A 23,286-nucleotide genomic window follows, 5' to 3' on the forward strand; every position below is an offset into this window, starting at 1 on the left:
AGGCCTATCTAAGTAGGTAGTTACTGGATAAATATGGTCTCCATGGTCATACTGCAGAATAGACTGAGTGCCTGCGTTAGGTCCGTATAGCTCAGGGTCGAGGGCTGCCTTTCTACCACATCTCTATCCGTGAACTAAAAGGTGTGATAACCTCAACAAGCTAAAAAGTTCGCAATGCTTCGCCTCACGGACAATGAAAACTGGTGTCCATTTGTCCTGTCAGATCTATACGTGTCATAGTCCTCTTCGTGGATGTCAAGTTACGATCACGTAGCCTGTCAACATGTCTCGCTTGGAATGCCAAATAAACTGAATTAAAATAGCTTTGTACCATTACTTTTCGCCAAGTTGTCTCTTCCTCATTAATAACTCGTTCATCATGGAACGCACTATACTAACTGCTTGACGATCATTAGTCCGTCACATGCAAGACCATGCCTTAGGCAAGGGATTCACCAAGTTTTGGCTTTGTCCAACAAGGATTCGGTGCTGCAATCCAGATCCACAACTTGGGATCTGTGGAATGGCCGAATTTTCTATAGGACAAGACCCTTGGTCTGCTTCAGCTTCTTGACGTTGATGTTCCTCAGCATAGGCACCCAGATGAAGAACAAAGACGCGATACCAACACCGGCAGCAAGCATTCTAACTTGGGCAAAGCCATAGGACTCCTGAATGGCAAGCCGTGCAGGGCTGTTGATGGGGTAGGCCAGCTGATTGACAATGTTTCCAGCAATGAGTGGTGCGTTGGCCAGCTCGGACTCTGGGAGGTTCTTCATAAGCTGAGGGATGAAGGTGTTGGTCCAGATGGCACCGGAGATAGCTCCTCCAACCGCACCACCAACTCCTCCCGCGACATACAAAGTAGCGAGCGCAGCAGCGACATACTGGTGGGCAACGGCAGCAAGGACAGCAAGCTGCATGACCAAGATGAAGACAGCTCCACCGATGGAAATAAAGATCTCGCACATAATGATGTATCCGACGTACTGGTTAGGAGCGCGGAAGTGGATCATGAGACCAAGGGCAAAGATGTAGATAGGAACCGCAAAGTAAAAAGTCCATTTGTAGAAGCCAGTCTTTCGGATGAGGAAGCCGACGATGAAGAGAAGAACGCCCGAGACGACCTGGAAAGTAGAGTTGACGTAGCCAGCTTCAGCAGGGCCGAGGTTGACGACGACCTGCAAGAATGAAGTAAAGAAGTAGTTCCAAGTATAGTAAGAGATCTGGTAGGTAAGATCAATCATGCACGCGGCAACGACAGACCTATCGAGGAGGAAGCGACCCTGCAAAAAAGGAACAGGGGCGAGCCAATACTCCCAGACACCAAAGAAAACGAGAGTGCAGAAGCCAACCACGATCATGGCGATGATGTAGCCGGTAGACCAGCCGTCAGGCGCATGTGCAGCTAGGTTGAAGGGGAGGAGAAAGACGACAAGACCGCCGCCGAAGAGGAAGATGCCGACAACTGTGATTGCCAGTCAATATGAGTCGCTGCTGCACGAATTTGATAAAGAGGTACTGACCGTCGAACTCGTTGAAGACCCACCAGATGCTGCCAAAGAAGCCGCGGCTTCTATGAGTCTTGGTGACTGTTCCCTTCTTGAAAGCCTTGTGAAGATTGACCTTCAAGACAAGGAACAGAGGAATAGTGACACACGGCAGAACGATAGCGATCCAGCCGAAACCCCATCGCCAGTTCTTGACATCGAGGACAAAAGCAGCGGCAGCCTTGGAACCGGCAAAAGCCGTAATCATGTATGGCGAGGAGGTAAAAGCAAAGGCCAAACCTCGGTTCCTGAGATTAGACGCATCGGCAGCGAGGACGCCAACAGCATAAATCATGCCTCCCCATCCCACAGAGTAGAAGACCTGTGCAGCACAGAAGGTGGCGAGGTTCTGAGACACAGCCATGAGGATAAGACCAAGAGTTGCAAAGCCACTCATGAGCAAGAACCCCTCAGCGCGTCCCCAGACGTCGAGGGCCTTGGCCATGGGGATATAGCAGGCTGCAGTCATGGCGTCTGATACGATGGGGATGGTGGTCATGAGGGAATGGGCCTGCCACTCGCTGGTAACGTAAGGTACCAAGACGAGGTAGAAGGAACCACGGAATCCACTTATAAGGAAGAGCGTCCAGATGCTATCGAAGTTTGGTTAGAGATGTACAAAGAATCAGAGTCAGAGTCAGTTTGGGGAGTACAACTTACAGACACAAAAGAGCAGCCAGAGATCCCTTACCCCAAGTGAGGGTAATGGCCTGAATCTCCTTGACTCCAGTCTGGACATCCTCACTGGGCACATCGGAATCGTTGCCCTTATCGTCAGGAGGGAGAGCACCAGCAGTGGCCTCCTTGTCGTGGCCAGGACCAGTCTCGGTGATGATCTCGGGAGTCTCTTCGATCTCCTTCTCGTGGGGAGCCAGAGTATGTGCGACGGCAGTATTATCCTCGCGAGCGAGGCCCTCGCGGATCTTTGCTAGGGCTGACATTGTTGCGGTTGAGCTCAACACTAACTGATAGTGCAGTGAAGTTAGGATCGAAGCTGCAACACACTGGAACTGTGATGTAAAGAACGAGGATAAGAGGGGGAGCTATTGCATTCTTTATGTAGTGCAATGTAACACTGACATGGGCATATGCAAAGGACAAGAGTCGGGCGATTGTCAGTTGTCTACATACATATTACCATGTGTTGGTTCTGCACCGGAACTCTCTCTCCACACGGTAAACTTCCCCTGCAACAGACCATTGTAGCTTGCCTCGGAGACGATAGAGGCTTTAGGCCAAGGAGCTATCAAAAGCATCGGGCTCTGGGCTGAAGGGATGCTCTCAGTTGGCCTTTTCCCCGATAGGACGGGGTCCGCAGCTGGTCAACAGACGGGATCAGATTACAAGTGGCAAACGAGTGGGGGAACTGACCCGAGATCGGAACATGGATGATGTGAAAATTTTTATCTAATCTGATTGATGGATAAGATCCAATCGCCAACAGCTTCAATCTTCCAAGGGGACAAAGGGAGTGTCGTGTCGTGTCGTGTTAGTGGCATGGCAGTCTTGGAAACAAGTCGACATAGAGAACAAGAACCAACAGCACCATAACGCTAACTGACTGAGCGGACCAATAACATAATGCTAGACCTAAAAATGACCGGGGAACTGAATAATTTGCACGATGCCGAAAAAGGCTGGCCATGGACCCTGGCCATATCAAGTGGCTTGGCATAAGCTTGGGATCGTCTGAGCCCACTGCAACTAGCAAAGGACGCATGGAAAATCCCTACGCTTTGTGGACGGATATACCTATCGATTTGAGAATACAATAACCAACGTAGGTACACTTCAAGTTCGTCGTGCATATTATAAGACCATGTCCAATAACAAGAGTGGAATGGCCCCCCACGGAATGAAACCTGGCTAGTATGTTTTCGGTCTTGGATTTCTTCCTTGAAGCGATTAATCCCGAATGACTGATACTAGTAACTTTACACACTGGCTCTCGGTTCACCGGTTTTACCGGGGACCTAAGGTGCCAAGCCATAGTTCAACCGAGCGACAATCCAAGACTCTTGTTAGATCAATCCCTCGTACAGAGCAACTCTTGTTCCATTACCTGAAGCGGAGTTTGCCGAATGTTGCTTTTTAGACGGGCCGCGTGGCCAAGACCAAGAACGATGCGCGATATAGCCCACATGTTCCATTATCATCCTCACCTCCGGCATTAGATGGAGGGAGTTGTTGCCACCACCTGATACAGGAAGCCAGAGAAGCCCTAGAAGATGGGCATATCAGAGCCAAAGCAACACCCCTTCTATTTGCCCAAGCCTTTCCTTCTTCTTCTTCTTCTTCTTCTTCTTCTTCTTCTTCTTCTTCTTTTTTGTCGGTATAATTCCTCAAGTGGGGAGTGAAAAGGAATTTCACCAACACTTATCACGACACACTTTAAGGCTGCCGCTATTTTGAAATTCATACCACAATGCATAGCAATGAACAGGATTTACAATCAGAAAACGCTCAAGAAGTAATTAGCGACGATGTCTAAAGCTATTACAATGCCATCCACTACGCAGCACATGCTTGTTGTGATGACCATTCATCCCTCGTGACTCGATATTCCACCTCGCCCTCCTCGATTCCCGGAGGGGGGTTGTCGTACTTGTTGTGGAACGTTCGAATATGCTTGAGTCCAATCTTTGCCATGATAGCTCGGGACCCTTGGTTAACGGCCATGGTCTCACCAAAGACCTCTTCCACGCCGAGGTCCTCGAGACCATGCTTGACCAGCGCTCGAGAACCCTCTTTGGCGAACCCCTGACCCCAAAACTTGGGAAGGATTCGTAGGCCGAACTCGACTCGTTTCTTGTTCACCTGAGGCGGATCGTCGTTGCTTTGACTGGGCGCCAGCACCCACCAGCCCACAAAATCGTCCCCGGCAAATCCAGCCCAGCATCCGAGGCCAGACCCAAATGATGCTGTCTCGAGGAGCAGTTTGTGGACAATGGTCGACTCGTCAGCCGTGAGTGGCTTGCCGTACCCGATGTACTTCATGACTTCCGGGTTCGAGTCGAGCTCATAGATATAATCTCCGTGCTCGTGCCCGAGAGGCCGTAGCTCGAGACGACTGGTACGGAGGGTTGCTTGGCTCATTCTGTTGGTCGTGATATTCGTGGCGGTTTTGGGTAAGAAGCTGGTGTGTAAGATGGCACGATTGATTCTTGTTTCCAATGAGTCTGTGTAGAACGGGGGCTGCTCTAGATATCTATCTACAGACAGGACCTTTTCTCAAACACCATCGTGTCTCGTCCCCTCTTATATATGCAACACCAAGAGATTCAAGAGCAGGGCTGTGATCCTGCTAAGATGTTTGTATTCTGAAACTTGACAAGATCAGCATCTTGGCAAGTATTGGCTCTGTGCAGAGAGGAGGCTCCTGGACGCTCTCGTCTGTGCAAAGTGGCAGAGCTCAGCACGCAGTTATCCAGAGTGTCAGATCAACTGCCGTAGACAGCAAGCGTGAGTTACGCTCTCTGGTGGGTGAGCCGCCAAGACCTTGTGAAATCCAATGGATCTGATAAGTGGGTGATTTAAGCATAGTATTAACCTTGCCACTTTTCTCATACCTAAATGCAACTCTAATCATGCATGCCTGCTTGGTTCTTGATTTCTAAATCAGGTATCAAACCCGATGAAGCAATTCATGTGAAGGATCTACCAAGTACCCAAGACCGGCCCACAGATGAGTTCTTTTTCGGACCATGTGCGTTGCATTCCTCCCACTTCCCGATACATGCCTGCCTGGAGACTGGAGACTGGAGTCTGAGAACAAACCCAGCCCGGAGACATCAAGTCATTTGCCGGCACCAGCATCTCCTGGCCACGCCCAATCTCCGTTCCCGCTGACGATAGAATAAGCATAAAAACGCCTCTCGGAACATTGACCTCCAGCTGGCTACTAAGGCATTTTTTAGTGGCCAAACAGTGGTTTCTTTACTCCGATAGGAGGGCGGTCATTCCGACGCCTCTCCACCTCTTTCTCCACGTCTGCGGCTTTATCAAGGATTTCTCGCGCTAACTTGATCATCCTTGTTCATGTCTTGTCAAATGTTTCTGAACCGTCTCAAAAGGATCTTTCTGAGAACTGCTCTTCCTCCGGCAGCCAAGACGATGCATTGGCTTGCAAATACGGTAAAAACAAGTGACGATCACCTTCCGATGCTCGGCGGTTTATTATTGTTACTCCACTTCTCGTCGGCCTTGGCACCATGTCACATTGCATCTTATCATATCAATCAATCAATCACACCATCTTCATCTTATCTGATCACCATCCACATTCTCTTTGGCCCAGGGGTTCTTGGTGTTGCTGGCTCCATCTAAGCCCACCAACACAATTGGCGTGGCCTATCCCACACTCTTCTCCGACTCACTGCCTAAACCTAATACATACTCCAGTATGTACCCGATCATCCTGGTTTATCTGATCCTCAACCCTGGCTGCATATGTCCACGCCTACGTTGACCAGACACAATAGAGCTCTTGGAGGATAAACATTCTACCTGTCGCCAATATACACAGCTACCCTCGCATCCACTCCACCATCTAGGACAAGGGTTCCCTGAGCTGCGGATCCTGAGCAAAATATTGGTCCAAGTCCTTACTCTCGTCTCCCTCAGACGATCCTACCTCTTCTGAGAAACCCATCAAGGCCGTGTCATTATGGATTGTGTCCAAGCGCAGAGTGCAATGCAGGGCCATTGCATCCATCAACGAATGCATGGAAATGATGCTTGCGTAACAGGGTCTTCTTGGCTCAGGGCTCCTGAATCGGCTTTCTGAATGACTGCTGGCGTGTTGCGTTGATTGCGTTGATTGCTCCGTTCTCTTCTGTCAAGTATTGTACCTCCTTTGAACGCCGTGAGAGCCTTTTCGTAGGTTACCAAGGCATCGCCGAATTCGACGGGCTCTGTTGGTGATAGCCTCGTTACTCAACTGGCAGTCAGTCACTGGATATGCTCTTCTGAGAAACCTTCGCTTTGCCCCTCGATCGATAGCGACAGCGACAGCGACAGCGACAGCCATGTCCGTCACACTTGATCAGTCGGGCACAGAGAAGCCGAAGAAAAGCTTTCTCACGGTAGGTTAACACCATATCCTCCAGACCCCAGATGAATGCTGTAAGCAAACGATACTGATACGCTTCTCAGTCTCTCAAAACCTGTTTCATTTACCTTGAGCTCTTGTTCGCAGCGGGCCCCACCTGGGTTGATTACTTCCTCATCGCGTTGGCTACTCTCTGCGCCGTTGGAGCTGGTGTTCCCTTCCCTCTTATGGGCGTACTATTCGGCCAACTCATCGACAACTTCAACGGAGCCACTTGCGCCGCAGATGGTAGCGGTTCGGGAGCGACTGATGCAGCATCTGATCCTCTTGACTATGAGAATGCTATCAACGACAAGGTTATAAAGACTGCCTGGATCGGCGCTGTTGCACTTGTCCTGATCTATGGTCATCTGACCTGTTGGAACATCATCAGCCAGCGTCTTGCTCAGCGTTTACGGACTCGCTATGTGTCCGCACTTCTGCGCCAGCCTCCAGAATTCTTCGACACTCGTGGATCATCCGGGCAAGTCTCAAGCCGACTCCAAGGCGATATCACAGCTGTGCAGGCCGGTACGTCAGAGAAGGTTGGCAACATCATCACAACCATGAGCTTCTTCGTCACTGTCTTTATTATTGCCTTCACAAAACAGCCAAGACTCGCCGGTATCCTCATTTGTATGCTCCCAGCCTTTCTTCTTTCCGGAATACTAGGAGGAAGATACCTAGGCAAGTTTGTGGTCAAACAGACGGAAGCATCCGCTGCAGCCTCTTCCATCGCTTCCGAAGCTCTGTCGCACGTTGCTGTCGTTCAAGCCTTCGGTGCCGCTCCCCGCCTTGAAGAGAAGTTTGCAGAGCACATGGCCCGTTCTCGCAAGTACGCCATAGCCAAGTCTTCCATTGCCGCTATCCAGACCGGTATGCTATACTTCATCGCTTACTCCGGCAACGCCCTAGCTTTCTGGCAGGGCAGTAAAAAGATCGCTGAATCTGTGGCACGAAACGACGGGAGCACGACTGTTGGTGAGATTTATGCGATTGTCTACCTTCTTGTAGACGCTTGCGTCATGCTGGGAGGAATGGCACCTACTCTTCCATTTTTAGGAGCAGCCGTAGGCGCATTCCAGCGGCTCAAGGAAGACATTGATGCTCCTTCATCCATCGACGGCACTTCATTGGAGGGTGTTGTATTACCTCCAAGTGCGGCAAAGACCATCACATTCCGCAATGTGTCATTCGAGTATGCCTCTCGGCGAGGCCAGCCTGTCCTTGACAACGTCACCCTTGACTTCCCTGCTGGAAAATATACGGCGATTGTTGGGCTTTCGGGGAGCGGCAAAAGTACTATCGCATCACTCATAGCACGCCTGCATGATCCCACCGAGGGCACGGTCGAGCTGGAAGGACACGACTTGCGAGAACTCAACGTCAAGTCTCTCCGAAGTTTTATTAGCTTCGTTCAGCAAGAACCCTCGCTTCTCGATAGGTCCATCCTCGAAAACATCGCACTAGGTCTTGTGAACTCTCCAAAGGAGTCCCACAAACACCTCAAGTCATTGCTCAAGGGCCCCGAGCTTGCGAAGCTGGCTGCCAAGGGAAAGGACGCACTAGATTCAGCTGCATCTCTGGGACCCGAGTTCGTCGAAATTGCCAATTTGGTCCGTCACGCCGCTGAGCAAGCTGATGCGGCCAGCTTCATTGAACGTCTTGAATTAGGCTACGGTACGACTGCTGGCCCCAAGGGTTCGCTTGTGAGTGGTGGTCAGAGACAGCGCATTGCGCTTGCTCGGGCTTTGATCCGTGATCCTGAAATCCTTGTCCTGGACGAAGCAACGGCAGCTCTCGATTCTGCCAGTGAGAAGAGAATCCAGCTCGCTGTCGAGAGGGCTGCCGCTGAGAAGAGAACCATCATCTCGATTGCGCATCGTTTATCCACTATACGCAATGCGGACAATATTGTCGTCATGAAGGCTGGCCGAGTCGCTGAGCAAGGAACTTATCACGATCTTATGGCCAAAGAGGATGGCGAATTTGCGCACATGGCAAAGCTGCAGACAGTCGGCAATAAGAGTGACACAGGATCTGTGGACGGCGATTCGATTGGGGCTTCAACTCTCCGAAACGACACGCAGCTGAACGAAAAGACCGAAATTTTTGAGGCGAAGCAGTCACTTGATTCCCAGGTATTGGGCCGTGAAAAGGAGGATACCAAGAAGAAAGAAGAAATAGCATCAGATGATCATGAGCTGGACAATGTGAAGCCATTCAGCTCTGTCGTCAGGGGTCTTGTATGGTTGATTCGACCATCCCTGGGCTGGTTCACCCTCGCCATGATCGCTGCTGTCTTCGTTGGGGCTACCTTTTCTGGTTCCGGTATCATATTTGGCTTCACTGTGGGAGCGCTCAACCCTTGTGCAAATACGCTCGACCACATAAGATCCATGGGCAACATGTTTGCAGGCCTGTTCTTCATGCTCGCGGGCGTGGAGCTTATAGCCAACTTTCTTGCTTGGCTGGGCTTCGGCATTGTCGCTGAAAGGCTTCTCTACAACCTGCGGGTTCTGTCGTTCCGATCCTTGCTGGAGCAGGGCATACACTGGCATCAGTCTGAAGGACGAACGCCGACCAGCCTCCTTGGCATCATTACCAAAGACAGCATGTCTGTGGGTGCCTTTAGTGGTTCAACTTTCGGCACCGTGTTCGCCATCCTCATCAATGTTCTCATCGCGGTCATTATCTCCCATATCTTTGCTTGGAAGATTGCCTTGGTGTGCCTTGTGACGCTTCCAATATTGCTTGGCTCAGGCTTCATGCAGCTGCGCATGCTGGCGCGTTATGAAGAGCGACACCGCGAGGCCTTCTCTACTGCCACCGCACTTGCAACCGAGGCTATTCAGTCCATCCGCACAGTGGCCGTCCTATCCCTTGAGAATGAGTACATGGAAGGTTTCGCCCGATTATTGAAGCCTCCGAGGGAGCAGGTTGTGCGAGCCTCAGTCACAACTAATATCTGGCTGGCCATCTCATACACAACCGGCACCTTTATCAATGCTCTCGCGTATTGGTGGGGCTCGCAGCTCATCATGAAGGGGGAGTATACTCAGAAGGACTTCCTTATTATATTGGTCGCCATGTTGACGAGTGCCCAGCTTTGGAGTGGCATGTTCTCACTTGCTCCGGAATTCTCTCGTGCTCGTCTGGCCCTGTCTCGCGTCATGACGGTCGTCAACATGGGAAGTAGCACACACACAGGAAAACCTGGACAGGATCCCTCTAAAACTAAGGGGGATATTGAAGCATCCGGCGGAGAAAAGTCGCTCAACCCAGAGGATAACCATCGTCGTGGAGGTGCAAAGGTGACGTTCAAGGGCGTTTCCTTTGCTTATCCTAGCCGGCCTGATGCCACGATACTCGACAATGTCTCCTTCGCACTCCCGCCTAACCAGTTTTGTGGTCTTGTTGGTCCTTCAGGGGCGGGCAAATCGACCATCATGAACCTGGTCCAGCGTTTATACGAGCCCACGTCTGGCAGCGTCCTCATCGATGATTATGACATCAGTAAGCTTCCAGCGTCATTTCGAGATACAATTGCTCTAGTCCCTCAAGATCCTGCCCTCTTTGACGGTAGTGTGCGTTTCAATGTCGGCTTGGGAGCACCCCCGGGCCATGAAGCCACGGATGATGAAATTGAGGAAGCTTGCCGTTTGGCGAATATCCATGATGTTATTGAGGCCCTTCCCGATGGCTACGATACTGAATGCGGGCCCTCAGCTTCTCGTCTATCAGGCGGTCAAAGACAGCGCCTTGCAATCGCCCGTGCTCTTGTTCGTCGTCCCCGGCTACTGCTCCTAGATGAGAGTACCAGCGCGCTTGACGCCGCCAGCGAAGCAGCTCTTCAAGAGGGACTCGAGAGAGCATCAAGGGGCACGACAGTACTGGCTATCACTCATCGACTGCATACTGTGCAGAAAGCCGACATCATTTTCATCGTTGAAAATGGACAGATTGTTGACAGTGGGCGGCATTCTCAACTGATGGAGCGGAGGGAAAGCTACAGACTGAATGCCATGCAGCAGATGTTGCAATAAAGGGTCGGTCGATGAAAAGAAGCAATGTGGCTTGGCATGTATAAAATAGATTTTGCAGTTTGTGTATATATTGTATCAGAATAATTCTTTTGTTGATAGGTTCAGTTGCAAGTGTGCAACTACCAAGCAGCATATTGCAACTGTGATGATTGGGCGTTTGCCGCTCGAATCGCGATAGGCCTCTGATGACCTTAGACTGCCTTACCTACATTCTAGGGCTGATTAAGCGCCAATCCCTAATCCTAGTATCTAATTCAGCTCTAACTAGCTGGCATTTGCCCGGAGCTCACAAATTACATATCATAATCAGCATATGCATATAATTGATCACCTCATGTCAAAGCCTTTAATGTCTCACAGGTCTTATCCCGTCACTGCTTACCTTGACTCCACACTCTAATGCAATGGCTGAAGCCGTGGGAACTGCCCTCGCCGTAGTAGGCGTCCTCGGCCAACTCTTCGACGGCTGCGTCAGAGCCTACAGCCTCTTCACCGCAGCAGCCAACCTTGACACAGATAGCCAGAGACTTCTATGTAAAGTACGCATTGAGGAGATGCGCCTGGTCGTCTGGGGCCGGGACTGGGGTGTTGCCGAGGGAAGACTTGAAGCTCATCTTGAGAGCACAAGGAATCCCCAGCTGAGGAGTTTGGCACTTCAAATCCTCGAGGAGTTGCATAGCGCAGTCACAGACTTCAAGAAACTGAAGAACAGATACGGGCTAGTTGACGAGGGGAGAGCCAGCTTGGAAGTCACTGGATCGAAGCCAAGAAAGTCGCCTTCACCTTCAAGGAAGAGATCAAAAGATGATGAGAGTCGTGACTTGAATGGTGTTTCAAGAGTAACAAGTGAAAGGAACTGGGGCAAGGAGATGGGTTTAAGAGCGAGATGGGTTATAGCAGGTGAGTCCTACAAGTCCTCATCTGTCATGTCCATCAAAACAGAACTGATAGCTCGTAGATAAAGACAAGTTCATAAACCTGCTAAGGGACCTGCGAGGTAAATGTCCCTTCCTATTCCAAAGGTCCAACAGAAAGGCTAAAAGCAAACCTCGACTCTAGACTTTAACGATGGCCTCGAACGCCTTTTTCCAACCTCCCATCTCCCATCGTTTCAACGGGCTTGGACGAACCAGCTGCTCGAGTCTGCGCAGCGTGATGTGACCCAGCTTACCCTCCTTGAAATTGCCTCAGACGGCGTCTACCCCAAGCTCACCACTTCGGCCAACCTCAAGAAGCTCCGAATCAACCTAGACGCCAAGCCCCAAGCCTCATTCAAGCCGACGTTCGCTCTCAAGGTTCCCCGTGCTGCACTTGATCTCAGTGATGATGCTGGTGGTGGTGGGAGAAGTACAGGGCGGCATGGGAGCGCCGGGGATGTTGTGATTGAGTGGGTTGACTATGATCGCGATGATGTAGATGAGCGTGTAGCTCATGTGCGTCGTCTCGACGATCTCGCTCGCATGATGCACTCCGCTTCCGACTGCCACCCTGACCTCCATAGCATCGACTGCGTAGGCTACGTTGACGATACTTCACGGTGCAGATACGGGCTCGTATACAAAGCGCCCTCGCCGTCCTTCTCAACGCTCCATGAACTCATCGCCAGCTCGGATCTCAAGACTCCTAACCTCGATGATCGAGTCCGCTTGGCACATACGCTCGCTGTCGCCTTGTGGTCTCTGCACTCACTTGACTGGCTTCATAAAAGCCTTTGCAGCTCAAACATCCTCTTCTTCCCTTCAGCCTTTTCGGCATCAGCCCACTCGTCAACTGCTGCTGGGGCACTTGTACCAGATATACAGTGCCCTTATCTGACGGGTTTCGATGCTTCAAGACCAGACCTTGACACTGCGCTCTCTGTCGCGCCCCGTAATCCTTCTATCCTTACGCTACACCGACACCCAGCTTCCTTGCGAGGCTTTCCTCACTGCAAGCCCATGGATATCTATAGTCTGGGTTTGGTGCTCCTCGAAATAGGTCTCTGGAAGGTTCTTCAAACATACCATAAACCACACTACTCCACGGGTCGATGGCGCGACAAGGTCCTGCGTGCGGTTCTCGTTCCCGGTCTGGGTAGCAAGGTCGGTAGTCGATATCGCGATGTCGTGGACAAGTGTTTGGCCGTGAGTGAAGAGATGACAAGTGCTGAGGCTGGCAAGGTGATAGAAGATGTTGTCACAGCTCTCGAAGCCATCCGGACCTGATGGTAACTGCATACGAAGCAACATAGATAGATCATCAATATGATAAGCCTAAGACTGTCAGTCGCCAGACAGAAATCCGCAAAGAATGAACAGTGTAAGAGATGTATGTATTTCAGCTCTTGGAAACTTATATAGCCGTCGTAAAAAAAAAAAATCCGCTGCCTTCTCTTCTTCATTGCCCCCTCCCTCTTTGACTATCATCAAGAAACAACAAAACCCAGTGCAATGCCAAACCGAATAAGTCCACAATAATAATTTCAACCTTGCCTGCCTGTGCGCCGTCGCAAATTTGAACTCCGCTATGCCTTCAGTCTTTCCCTTATCCGAGATAGTATGCATTATTCACGTCTCTCTAGTTGCCCTCTCCTTGACCACGACAATCTCCATCGAAGTCGTAGCCGCAATGATCCTTGTATGTTGCAGAAACTGAATTATCTTGCAAGTTTCAAATGACATTAACTGAAAGCCAAACACTTCTCGGGTAAGCAATCATGCATGAGAGAAGAATCATTAACATTCAAACATAAACCGCTCGTCATTCTCTTCTGAGCCAGAAACGCCAATGCATGAGAGACGTTAACATTGCCCGTGACGTACGTGAATCATGATCGTGACGTGGAATCGTACAAGTGTCTGTTACGCTTCGCGTTAGAACGCTGAAGCGGCTGGACTCGCTGTGCTGGTGCTTTCTAAGCTCCAGAAACTTTACGGGCCGTCGAAGCTGCCGTCACCGACGCTCCATGATTGGCGCTGCCTACTCTGCCGCTGGTCTTTCGAATGCCAGCAGACTCCTTTGCCCGAAGGGGAGACTCCCCCTGTCGCTTGCTGCCGCGAACCTTTGTCAGAACGCCAGGGGTACTAGCAACTCGTTCGACGTGCTTCGTTCGCACAGAGCCAATGTTCTCAGCGTCGTGTGAAGCATCATTGTCAATGGTGTAGATAGCTGTCGTCTGGCTAACCGAGCGTGTCTTCTCACTACGAGCCGGTGATTGGGAGGTCGCCTTACGATGACGTCGCATGCGCAAATGCAACTCCTCATCAGACTCTCCGCCGTGAGCCTGGCTGTGCGTCGCAATGTACTCAGCTTCTTGCTCAACGGTGCGCTGCTCTTCAACAGCGAGTCCGTTGGAAGTTGAGCGCTGGTAAGGGTGATGGCGATCCCTGGCAGTCTTTCGCGGTTGGCCGGGTGTAGGAGCTGGTAAATAGTCTTCCTGGACCCCAATATTATTGCGGTCGTGGTCAACTTCACTCAGCGGAGTACGGTTTGAGGGGCTTCGGTTGGGGGGTGTCGAAGCCTGGCCGTTCCGAAGTGTTGTCTTTTGCATGGCACGAATGGGGGTGCTGGGGATAGGGTTTGCAGCAGCCATCTCCCTCCTGAGTCTGCGCTCAATTCTCTCCTCAACCCACCATTCGCGGAATGTGCCCTGGTTCAAATGAAGCCAATGCTGCTGAGGGCCAACAACCATGCCGGGTCGCATGAAGCGCATGAACGAGATAACTTCATTGGCAGTGAAACCATGTCGGTAAATGAGATAGGCACCAATCAAACAACCTGTGCGGCCGAGGCCAGCCTTGCAATGAACAGCAATTCCCTGCTTACGGACAGTGATGGTCTCGTGAGCGAGTCTGATGAATTTGCGGACAGTTGAGAGCGAGGGGCATGTGCCATCGTCAAAGATCATGTCCAGGTGTTGAATACCCAGTGCCTCAAAGTACGAGGGGGAGTAGAGTTGAGAGTTAAGTCGGACCACCAGGCCAATGTTCTTCTCGGAAAAATGCTTCAGCACATTCTTGAAGGGCTTTGGCAACTTGGGATGGGCATCCACGGCGGCTAGTGTCCGTGGAAGCAATGGGTACAGATCGGAACCCTCTGTGATTTTCTGGACCGGCGCATGCTGGGGAGAGGCAAATGCCAGGAAGTGGGGAGTGATCCAGTTGAAATCACCGTGTTCGACTCTCTCGAAACGCTCGTATTCGTCAAGATCGAAGTTGTCTAGATCGCAGCATTTTTCCTCCTTGGCCTTCCACACACCATAGACAACATCTTGAACGCTGATGCCGTAGTCGGCTTGACTGTAACCCGCGTCTCGGAATGGCATCAGAGGAGGATCGACCTGCGCAATCGGGGCAAGGGCCAGATGGGGAGGCCAGTTCTGTATGAGGACCATGTAGCATGCGAGCATACAAGCGGCGTTCGCGCGACCTGGGCTTGGTGTTAGTTTCTTTGCGCTTCGTACAGGTGTACACGGAAGGCTCACTTCTAGGGTCAGCAGCGCTCCAGAAAACAATGGGGCGGTCCTTGTTTTGCTTTGCGCCCAGGATGTCATGGAATTGGATGGCGAATCGGTAGAGATGGCCGATGTGCAGAGGGCCAAAATCATGGTGGAAAGCGTTGTACAGAAGAGTATCGTCGACAGTGAAATAGCATGGCTGCGGTCGGTTCGACTTGGCGGCAAGCGGGGTCGCACCGGCAGCAGCTCGTTGGCTTCGCTTCTTGGGAGAAGTTGGCTGAGGCTCCTCGGGGTAAGGAAACGGCGTGTCTGGCGTAGGGGGATGGACGTAGGAGGCAAGGTAAAGCCGGTCTGAAATATAGTTTAGCCACGATGTTGGCAGAAGCATGTTGTGAACATTGATGTCGACGAAGCAAGGTTGAGCCTTGAGCAGCGGCGAAAACTGAAAAGGATAACAATGCGACATGGCCCTGGAAAGCCAAGCAGCCATTGCATGAATGATGTGTTGTAGAGAGTAAAGATTTACCTGGTATGTACTCGACTATCTGCGCCATGTTTTGCGATTGCCTGGTAGAAGGAGCCATGTTGTTATTGTTGGATGTTGTTGATATTGACTTGCGCTTCGGCTTCAGGCTTCAGGGAGGCTGGGGGTGGGACCGTCCAGAGGTTGTTGCTGACCCAAAAAAGAAAACAAAGGGCAGGGAGCTTTCGAATGCAGTCGGAAGATATCGAATTACAGCAAGATACACACAGTCAATGAATTGAAGCAGCGGCGATGTCTCAATGCGACGAGCGACAAATGACCAGAGCAGGCGGTGACCGGGGATGAATTGCCTTTGACAGCTCAACGGGAAGCTGCAGCGCTGAGTGAGCTAAAAAGACAAGGTAGTTTAGGTGAGGTAGGCTGGCGTTAACAGGTGAGGTTAAAGAAGGGGGGGGGGGGTCTTCAAGTCCAGCTCCAGCGCGGACAGGAGAAATCACCAAAAGCCAGAAGGCAAAGCTGGGGAAGAGAAAAGAATTGAAGTTCTTGGTTGACGATGTTGATGTAAGATTGGACGCTGGGCTAACGATTCTTTTGTATGGGCGATTGTCGTTGTTTTTTGGCCCCTGCCCGAAACAGGTTGCTACTTGGTGCCATTGCCATAGCAACAGTGACCTTTTTTAACTTGGCCTAGGCCCTGGACCACAACATACCATTCCGCTCCGGCTCCAGTCCAGCCCAGCCCCAGCCCCAGCTGCAAGTCCCATGCGACGTTGATCTTGGTAGGTATTAAACAGCCAGCACTTCTAGTTGTTCCTCACGCGACTTCTATTCACGGCAATAAAACCCGTTCTAACATAGGTAGGTAGATAATGTAATTAGTGAAGGCCATATCCTTAGGTATCTTTGTTTCCGCAATTGCCTCTATTCAATACCCCAAGTACTTTACCCCAAATAGGTAATCAGTTCTGTTTTGATAGACTTGTTATGATATCAAACTACGGAGTAAACAGCTATAGCTCACAGCATAAACGCTCTCATCTTGGGGAATTAGACGAACTAAGGTAGTGTATGTTACACCAGCAGTATCTGCAATTAAAACTGCAGGCCTTATTTCCTAAAGGGAACAAATGCAACAGATTCCAAGGGTATCCAAGTGATTAGATTCTTCTATCGACAGTTATTGTTATGATTGAACCATCCCCAGCTGTGGCTTTTTCTGTGGCTGTGTCATAATTCCACAGCGTCAATGGTCTAGAATTTACCGCTCGGTTCCTTTAATGGATTCCCCCACGACCAATCAATCTCATCCCCACGCATCTATCAGAAACCTCCAATCTTTTTCAACGTCAGAGTCACACACAAACTCACCTCACTCACATTCAAATACACATACATCCTCTCACACATATTCACAAGCAACTCAAACTATCTCAAAAGAGACGCTCTTCACTATCGAATCAAACCGTAAATCTTGTCAGGGGTTGACGTTCCTCCTTGCGATTTCCGGCCTAGATCCCCATTCCTTGTCACGGCAAAGGTCAACGCTAGTATCGTCATTATAAAACTACCGCACGACCAGAATATTTAAGCATCGGGAAACGAATAGATCGATCACAACAAGCAAGAGAGATTAGAGCGTCATTACCAAAGCAGTGACCACTTCCGCCACAATCACAACCATGACCGCCATTCCCGATCCCGAATTTCCCTGCTCCATGCAAGCCACCCACCCCCTGTCCTGTGACGATGACGACCCCAAGTCTGAGGCTACTAAGGCCAAGTCTGGCTGTTGTTGTTGTTGTTGTTGTTATTCTCGTTCTCTTCGCTGACCCCTGCCCTTGTTCTCAGTGTCCTCAACGTCCCCTTTCCCACCGCTCGACTGGCCACAACCGCCCTCAAGGCCATTCAGGTGGACCCTGAACTCTCCCCACTCGTTAGGCGACAGCTCACCGTTGTCCCAGCGCCGACGTCAACGCATGGCTCTCCGTCTGGTGGTGATGCAGATGTCCAGCTTCTCGAGGTTCAGTACAGGGCCACAACCAATCGAATGCTCCGAGTCGCTGTCAACGGCTTCATGGAGAGCTTGAAACTTGTGGTGGAGGTTATGGAGCAGCTAGATACTGACGTTCTTGATCATCAACAATAACAGTCATCCATATCACACAACAATAAACAATGCTCTAGACCCCTAGCCAAACTATTTCACCACACTCATACTCTAATTTATGTCTCTCGTCGACATCTCGGAGCTTGGACCCATGTCTCGCATCAATGTGCTTGTTAACTTGTCCTTTGTTATTTAGTTCTGGTATTTCCATGCTCCACTACCCTTCTGAGGCCGTCAATCCCTCGTTTGCTAGGTTATCCATCGCTTCTTCTAGCGATTTCAACAATTACACTCTACAACAAGCCCATCTAGGCCCAGAGGCACCCGTCTAGTATCCCGCCCCGTTCAACACCCCAAGCAAAACGCCGAAACAAAAATCGCTGCCGCCCTCGAGGATATTACGGAGAGAGTTGATCCCATCATGTGCCAGACCTATCCAATTATGTACCAGGGAAGTTCCCGCCTGCTCAGCGCCTGAGTATATCATGTGGTGAACGAGATGCACCCAGATCCTCTTTGTCATGCTTTTTCTTTATCGTCCGTTGACCCTTGCAGCCCCTCCAGTCGTCTTTTAAGTTCCTCGACCTCTTTCTTCAGATCGCCGTTTTCTTTCTCAAGGCTCTTCATGTGCACAATGGCGTTTTCGACAACACTGGCCTTGCTGTTTTGCGCGTTCGCCTGTTTCCCATCCTTCTTGTCACCTTCATCCGCAAGATTCGTCTTGTCTCCACCAGGCAATAATCCAGCCATGACCTGTAACGCCGAGTTGATTCGGTTACGGCGCCCCTGCTCTGCAATTTTGTGCGACGTTCGCTTTGATGTGAGATTTGTTGAAAGCTCGCTCGGATATGAAACGCCTGGCACCTTGTTGCCCTCGAGGATATTCTGGTAGTTAGATTTCGACATGAGCAATTGAGATGCAGCACTCTCCGCTGGTGTCATACCGGGTGTGCCGGGGAGAAGAGGCTTGATGCTAGGGGATATTCGAGGCAACAGTGCAGGCGAACCATGTACTGAACCCGTCGACCGTTTCCTGTTTGACCGAGGCGCAAGCTGAGGAGTTTTCCGTGCGGATGGGCCTGCCGAACCGGGAGCTAATTGGGGGCTCGCAGTTGCTGATGCAGATCCCGAAGCCTTGGGGAATACTGGTGATGTCAATGGCTGAAAGCTCGAGCCTCGACGAGACATAGGTTCCACAGAAGGAGACTGCACGGAAGAGCGCGATATGACCGGGGTCATGGCCTTGCCAGAGACCGACTCGGGCAACTCGAGCGATTCAATATGCTCAGACACAACCGGTTCTTGAGGCCCATTTGCCTGCTTGCTTGCCCTGGATGCCGGGAGTTTCATGAGCGATGCGGGAGTAGCTGGAGCTGGACGTGAATCGACAGGGCCGGAGACAGGCGTCTGCTGGTTGCTCGACTGCGCTTGGATATATGGCGATTTGCTGGTCGATCTCCTATTAGGGATTGGCGGTGGGGGCATCTCCGAGAGGGCCTCGGGGGATACCGATGAATTCTCCTCTGCCGAGGTCTCGGTAGAGGTCGCAGGCATAGGAAGAAAAGCGCCATTGTTCTCTTCAACTTCACTGAGTACATGTGAGACGATGGCCGGACTGGGACCTGTTTTCCGGCGCTGAGGCTTGACAATGGGAGAACTTCGAATGCTAGCCTTTGCCCGTGTCTTGGTTGCGGTCTTTTTTCTTGCAGCCTTCTTGGGCAAGTCCAAAACGGAGGTAACGGGAGCGGCCGATCTGTCGAGATCTACATCGATTGGTGAATTGTTGGTGTTGGTAAGGCGGGGATCGTAGACTGTAGAGGGGTCGTTCTGCGCGTGGAGAGCTGGTGAAGTCAGAGGACTAAAATAGGCGCTGGGAATAGTATAGCCACTGTCCATGGAGAAGTTGGGGTCCAAAGGGGTAACTGCGGGGGAAACGAGAGGTGTGAATGCCATCTAGAACCAAGTTAGCAACATGACATGGAGAGGCGGGCGTTGGTGATGGACTGGAGTCTTACATCTTGCTCCTTCATGCGCTGGTGATAACTTCTGTCGTAGGCACCTGATGTCGGAATCTGCTCAGCCTGTGAATAGAACTGTCCACTGTTGGGCATCTCGAGACTTTGTGGTGTAGGGGGCACTGAGTGGTTGTGATTATGGAAGAAAGCCACCTGCTGCTCTTGCATCTGGCGCTGCTGCTGCTGGAACTTTTGTTGTTGGAGATATTGAATCTGGGCGTCGATATTAGAGATCGGATCGCTTGCGGGCGTCATCATGTGCGCGGGGATGGTTGATTGAACCGTAGAGGTTGACATGGGCATCGTGTTTGGTGTAGACATCAGGCCTGAATTATCGGAGTCGGTCATTATTGTGTCGGGGGCATCTCGCGCCTGGTTCATCAGACCCTGAGCAGAGCCATCTTGGAAAGATTGGAAGTCGAAGTGCATGCCATCGCCCAAAGTTCCCATGCTGCTCATGTCGAGGAATTGATGAAAGTCGTCCTCGCCAGTCGAGGACATTGTCTGGTCCTGCCCGTTCCATGCCGTCGAACTCATCATGGCCGGGTTGCGGCGGGTGTTGGTCAAACAGAGGCAATTACAAGTGAGTTTTATCTGATCAGCCGGGCGAGTCGTGAATTGCGCCAGTCAAGGCTGCGCAAGATGGAACTAGTCGTTGAAGCAGCACCAAAAGCGGAGAAAAATTGAAACCAAGCGGAGGTGACGAGAGATATTTACAGAATAGAAACAGTCGAGATACAGTATCAAGAAGCGTTCCAGTCGGACTTGGTCGGTGAGTAGCGAGCTGATCGGCGAAGATACATGCAATGGTAATATTTGGCAATGGCGCAGAGACGGAGAAAAGCTTGCGATGCCGCAAAAGAGCTGTGATGGGGCCGAAATTGGAAGCAGAGACCACGATGACGATTTGACCTGAGCGAAAGCAGAAGGTGATGAGAGGACCAGGGAGAGCGTCGACTGTTGTAGAAACGATGTGCGGATATGTAGGTGTAGATGCCAATGAACTGTGGGAGAGGAACCTGGACACGGACGAAAGACGAGACAAGCCAATATTAAACTCGGACTGATTCGAGTCGAGTCTTGGTCAATTAAATCGAAGAGTCCAAACCAAAGGTGGTTGGTCGTATAGTGGTAACCATAGCACAACTACTGTACCATTAGTACTAAGGTAGGTTCATCCAAAGTGGGCGGGCGACGGGCAGTTAGTTGCCTTTCTTTTCTACCGCTGAATGTAGGTAGGTAGAGAGACTTTTTGTCGACAGAGTGGAGTTTATTACTCGTAGGTAGGTGAGAGTGGGGTTCTCGTACGGTCCATAGGTTAGGTTTTGGTGGAGAATAGCCGGTCACCATTCTCTTGCCCTGTGCTTAATGTGAACGAACTGGAGGCTGTCGCTTTTTTTCCTTCACTTTCTTGTCGGGCTGTCACCATGAAAGAAGCAGTTGTCAATTCCGCCAGGCAAATCCATTGAGCGACTTGTTAAAGAGCAGGGATCCAATAAGTACCAGTACTTGGGGAGTGGGATGTCCCCTCCATCTGCAGGACATTGTCAGCTGGGGATCCCCAATTACAGGATATCGTCAAGGGAGATGGTGGGAGGGTCATTCCATGGCAGGGGTCAATGCCCGTATCTGGTTGGTGTAGCAGTTCATTCTTTGGCGTCATCCAGGGCCAGACGCCAGAAGAACCTTCACGAGCATGGCCCACGGGGTGGGTTTTCTGTCTGAGATTCATACTGCTAACTATTGAGCTCGAGGATAATGGACCAGAGCCGAGTTGAAGTTGCATTTCTTAATGTCTTTCTTCTCTCACATGATACTTTCCCTCTTGATCTCCGTTCGATCTCTTCCAGTTTTACATGCTCTTGTTCATGTGACTGGACTCTGCGACATCTGTGGCTGCCGCCAGCGTGGGATGTCCCTTGTTCTGAGACTCTTCTGCAGTGGTTTCTCACACTAGACTAGAGGCTCCAAGGAAGAATATCGGGATACTTCGGTACTTATTTAACCTAGCAGCAAGAAGTTTCTTGATACATATCCAAGGATGGATGTGTAGTATCTTGAATACACGAAGAAAGATCTGGCCTACTGACACTTATCTTAGTTTTACTAGGAGTTGTGGACTTTTATATTACTTGCCTGCTGACCCAGCGATATTATCAACGCAACCCGACTTCATCGTTTCCTCAGTTCGTTGGGGGGAAACGTACCCTACCCGCGGACAATTCTGAGTGGTGGATATCCGCCTGGGTTAGCCTGGTAGGCTTTCTCCTCCGTAATGGGCCCTGTAAAACTCATCGCTGGGCTATGACTCTCATAGCCTACCAGAATTGGAATTTGGCCGTGCTGCATGGGGACCATGTCAGATCCATCCTTCCCCGAGTTTCTGGACATGCTCGAGCTTCTGTTTGGGCGACCGATGTGTTCATGGCTCTCTCTTCCATCTGACAGACAGACGGGATCAGTGGACAGAACATGTACCTTTGTACCTAGGTAGAATGCATCTCGACCGAATTTTGTAATCAAGCCAACTTCTTTATACTAATGGTAGATAAAGTAGCTTCAGGCGTTACTTGATCATCACTCTTCAGAATGAACATAACTTACCTAGTCCTACGATATATTTCCTCGCATTGTACTCCGTACGGACCTATTCTCTTAGGAGTTGTATGGCTCTCATTCGCGTTGCAGTGGACCTTGGCTTCTTCAATATTATTCACCTACCTAGGTAGTGCAAAGAAGCTTGTTGAGCCTCTTCATCCAACTTCATCCACTCATATTCATTTATTCGTATTCCTCATTCAACATTACTCCGGATGATTCCCTCCCAATCTGACTAACCTCCTCCGACGACCAGGGTCACCCTTCACCCTCGGCAACATCTTCCGTGGGATAGCAAGGAGAGGCAAGAAAACTTAGGACCTCTATCCTAAATACCAAAAGACTTGAGTAGATTCTAGTATAATTTAATACCTATAGATTTAGAGTAGCTTAGATTGGTTATTCTTGACACTTTGGTTCAACGCCTGAGGCTCAGATTGTCTTGCCTCAGGGGTGATAGGTACGGAGAAATCTGCAGAAAGCTTTATCATCTGTGCCTAGCATTGCATTGCAGAAGGATTATTAGCATCCGAGGCTAGGTTCAAACGTGATGCCCTTCCTCGTTTTTGGCTCATAATCGTCCAGTCTCTATTTACAGTCATGTTGAACCCTCATCTCATAGAAACACAGCCACCAGCTAAGCGGCTGAGAAAATCTCTCAAACTCAATGAGCCGCTTGATCGTCACTAACCAGGATCCATGCCAACAAGACCCTGAAAACGCCATTATCCTTCGCTTGGTTCTGGGGCCCACTGGTTGAGAACTTAATGACAACCAAGACGGTTACTACAGGCGACTGCCTCTGGAGGTTTCTCATGTTCCTGTGATGTTCAGGCTCGTCCAAACTGGGTATGGTGACTGGTGCGACTCGGCACCAGCAGTATCTAGCGTTTCACACTTTTGTAGGAAAAGGCCAGAAAAGAAATTATTGTTATGTTTTTCATTCCGTTACTATACTAACT

The 23,286-nt window shown here is 50.5% G+C and overlaps 7 protein-coding genes across 7 annotated transcripts; 3 read left to right on the forward strand and 4 right to left on the reverse strand.

The window, feature by feature from the left end:
• Nucleotides 1-536: 536 nt before the first annotated feature.
• FPRO_01086 (uncharacterized protein) lies at nt 537-2,491 on the reverse strand (the record flags this gene model as incomplete). The annotated part of the gene is made up of 3 exons (XM_031219237.1): nt 537-1,468; nt 1,527-2,143; nt 2,211-2,491. The coding sequence occupies 3 exons, from the start codon at nt 2,489-2,491 to the stop codon at nt 537-539; spliced, it is 1,830 nt and encodes a 609-aa protein (XP_031075386.1).
• Nucleotides 2,492-4,061: 1,570 nt separating this feature from the next.
• Nucleotides 4,062-4,646, reverse strand: FPRO_01085 (uncharacterized protein; the record flags this gene model as incomplete). The annotated part of the gene is made up of 1 exon (XM_031219248.1): nt 4,062-4,646. The coding sequence occupies one exon, from the start codon at nt 4,644-4,646 to the stop codon at nt 4,062-4,064; it is 585 nt and encodes a 194-aa protein (XP_031075387.1).
• Nucleotides 4,647-6,577: 1,931 nt separating this feature from the next.
• On the forward strand, nt 6,578-10,685 carry FPRO_01084 (uncharacterized protein; the record flags this gene model as incomplete). The annotated part of the gene is made up of 2 exons (XM_031219259.1): nt 6,578-6,634; nt 6,705-10,685. The coding sequence occupies 2 exons, from the start codon at nt 6,578-6,580 to the stop codon at nt 10,683-10,685; spliced, it is 4,038 nt and encodes a 1,345-aa protein (XP_031075388.1).
• A 404-nt stretch (nt 10,686-11,089) lies between these two features.
• On the forward strand, nt 11,090-12,889 carry FPRO_01083 (uncharacterized protein; the record flags this gene model as incomplete). The annotated part of the gene is made up of 3 exons (XM_031219270.1): nt 11,090-11,585; nt 11,644-11,682; nt 11,745-12,889. The coding sequence occupies 3 exons, from the start codon at nt 11,090-11,092 to the stop codon at nt 12,887-12,889; spliced, it is 1,680 nt and encodes a 559-aa protein (XP_031075389.1).
• A 689-nt stretch (nt 12,890-13,578) lies between these two features.
• On the reverse strand, nt 13,579-15,704 carry FPRO_01082 (uncharacterized protein; the record flags this gene model as incomplete). The annotated part of the gene is made up of 3 exons (XM_031219281.1): nt 13,579-15,092; nt 15,148-15,471; nt 15,647-15,704. 3 exons carry the CDS (start codon nt 15,702-15,704, stop codon nt 13,579-13,581), a joined length of 1,896 nt encoding a protein of 631 aa, XP_031075390.1.
• Nucleotides 15,705-17,283: 1,579 nt separating this feature from the next.
• On the forward strand, nt 17,284-17,750 carry FPRO_01081 (uncharacterized protein; the record flags this gene model as incomplete). Its single annotated transcript, XM_031219292.1, has 2 exons — nt 17,284-17,321; nt 17,453-17,750. The coding sequence occupies 2 exons, from the start codon at nt 17,284-17,286 to the stop codon at nt 17,748-17,750; spliced, it is 336 nt and encodes a 111-aa protein (XP_031075391.1).
• Nucleotides 17,751-18,230: 480 nt separating this feature from the next.
• On the reverse strand, nt 18,231-20,227 carry FPRO_01080 (uncharacterized protein; the record flags this gene model as incomplete). The annotated part of the gene is made up of 2 exons (XM_031219303.1): nt 18,231-19,664; nt 19,727-20,227. The coding sequence occupies 2 exons, from the start codon at nt 20,225-20,227 to the stop codon at nt 18,231-18,233; spliced, it is 1,935 nt and encodes a 644-aa protein (XP_031075392.1).
• Between the last annotated feature and the right edge of the window lie 3,059 nt (nt 20,228-23,286).

Source organism: Fusarium proliferatum (genome assembly GCF_900067095.1).
Source record: "Fusarium proliferatum ET1 genome assembly, contig: FPRO_scaffold001, whole genome shotgun sequence".
Classification (NCBI taxonomy): Eukaryota; Fungi; Ascomycota; class Sordariomycetes; order Hypocreales; family Nectriaceae; genus Fusarium; species Fusarium proliferatum.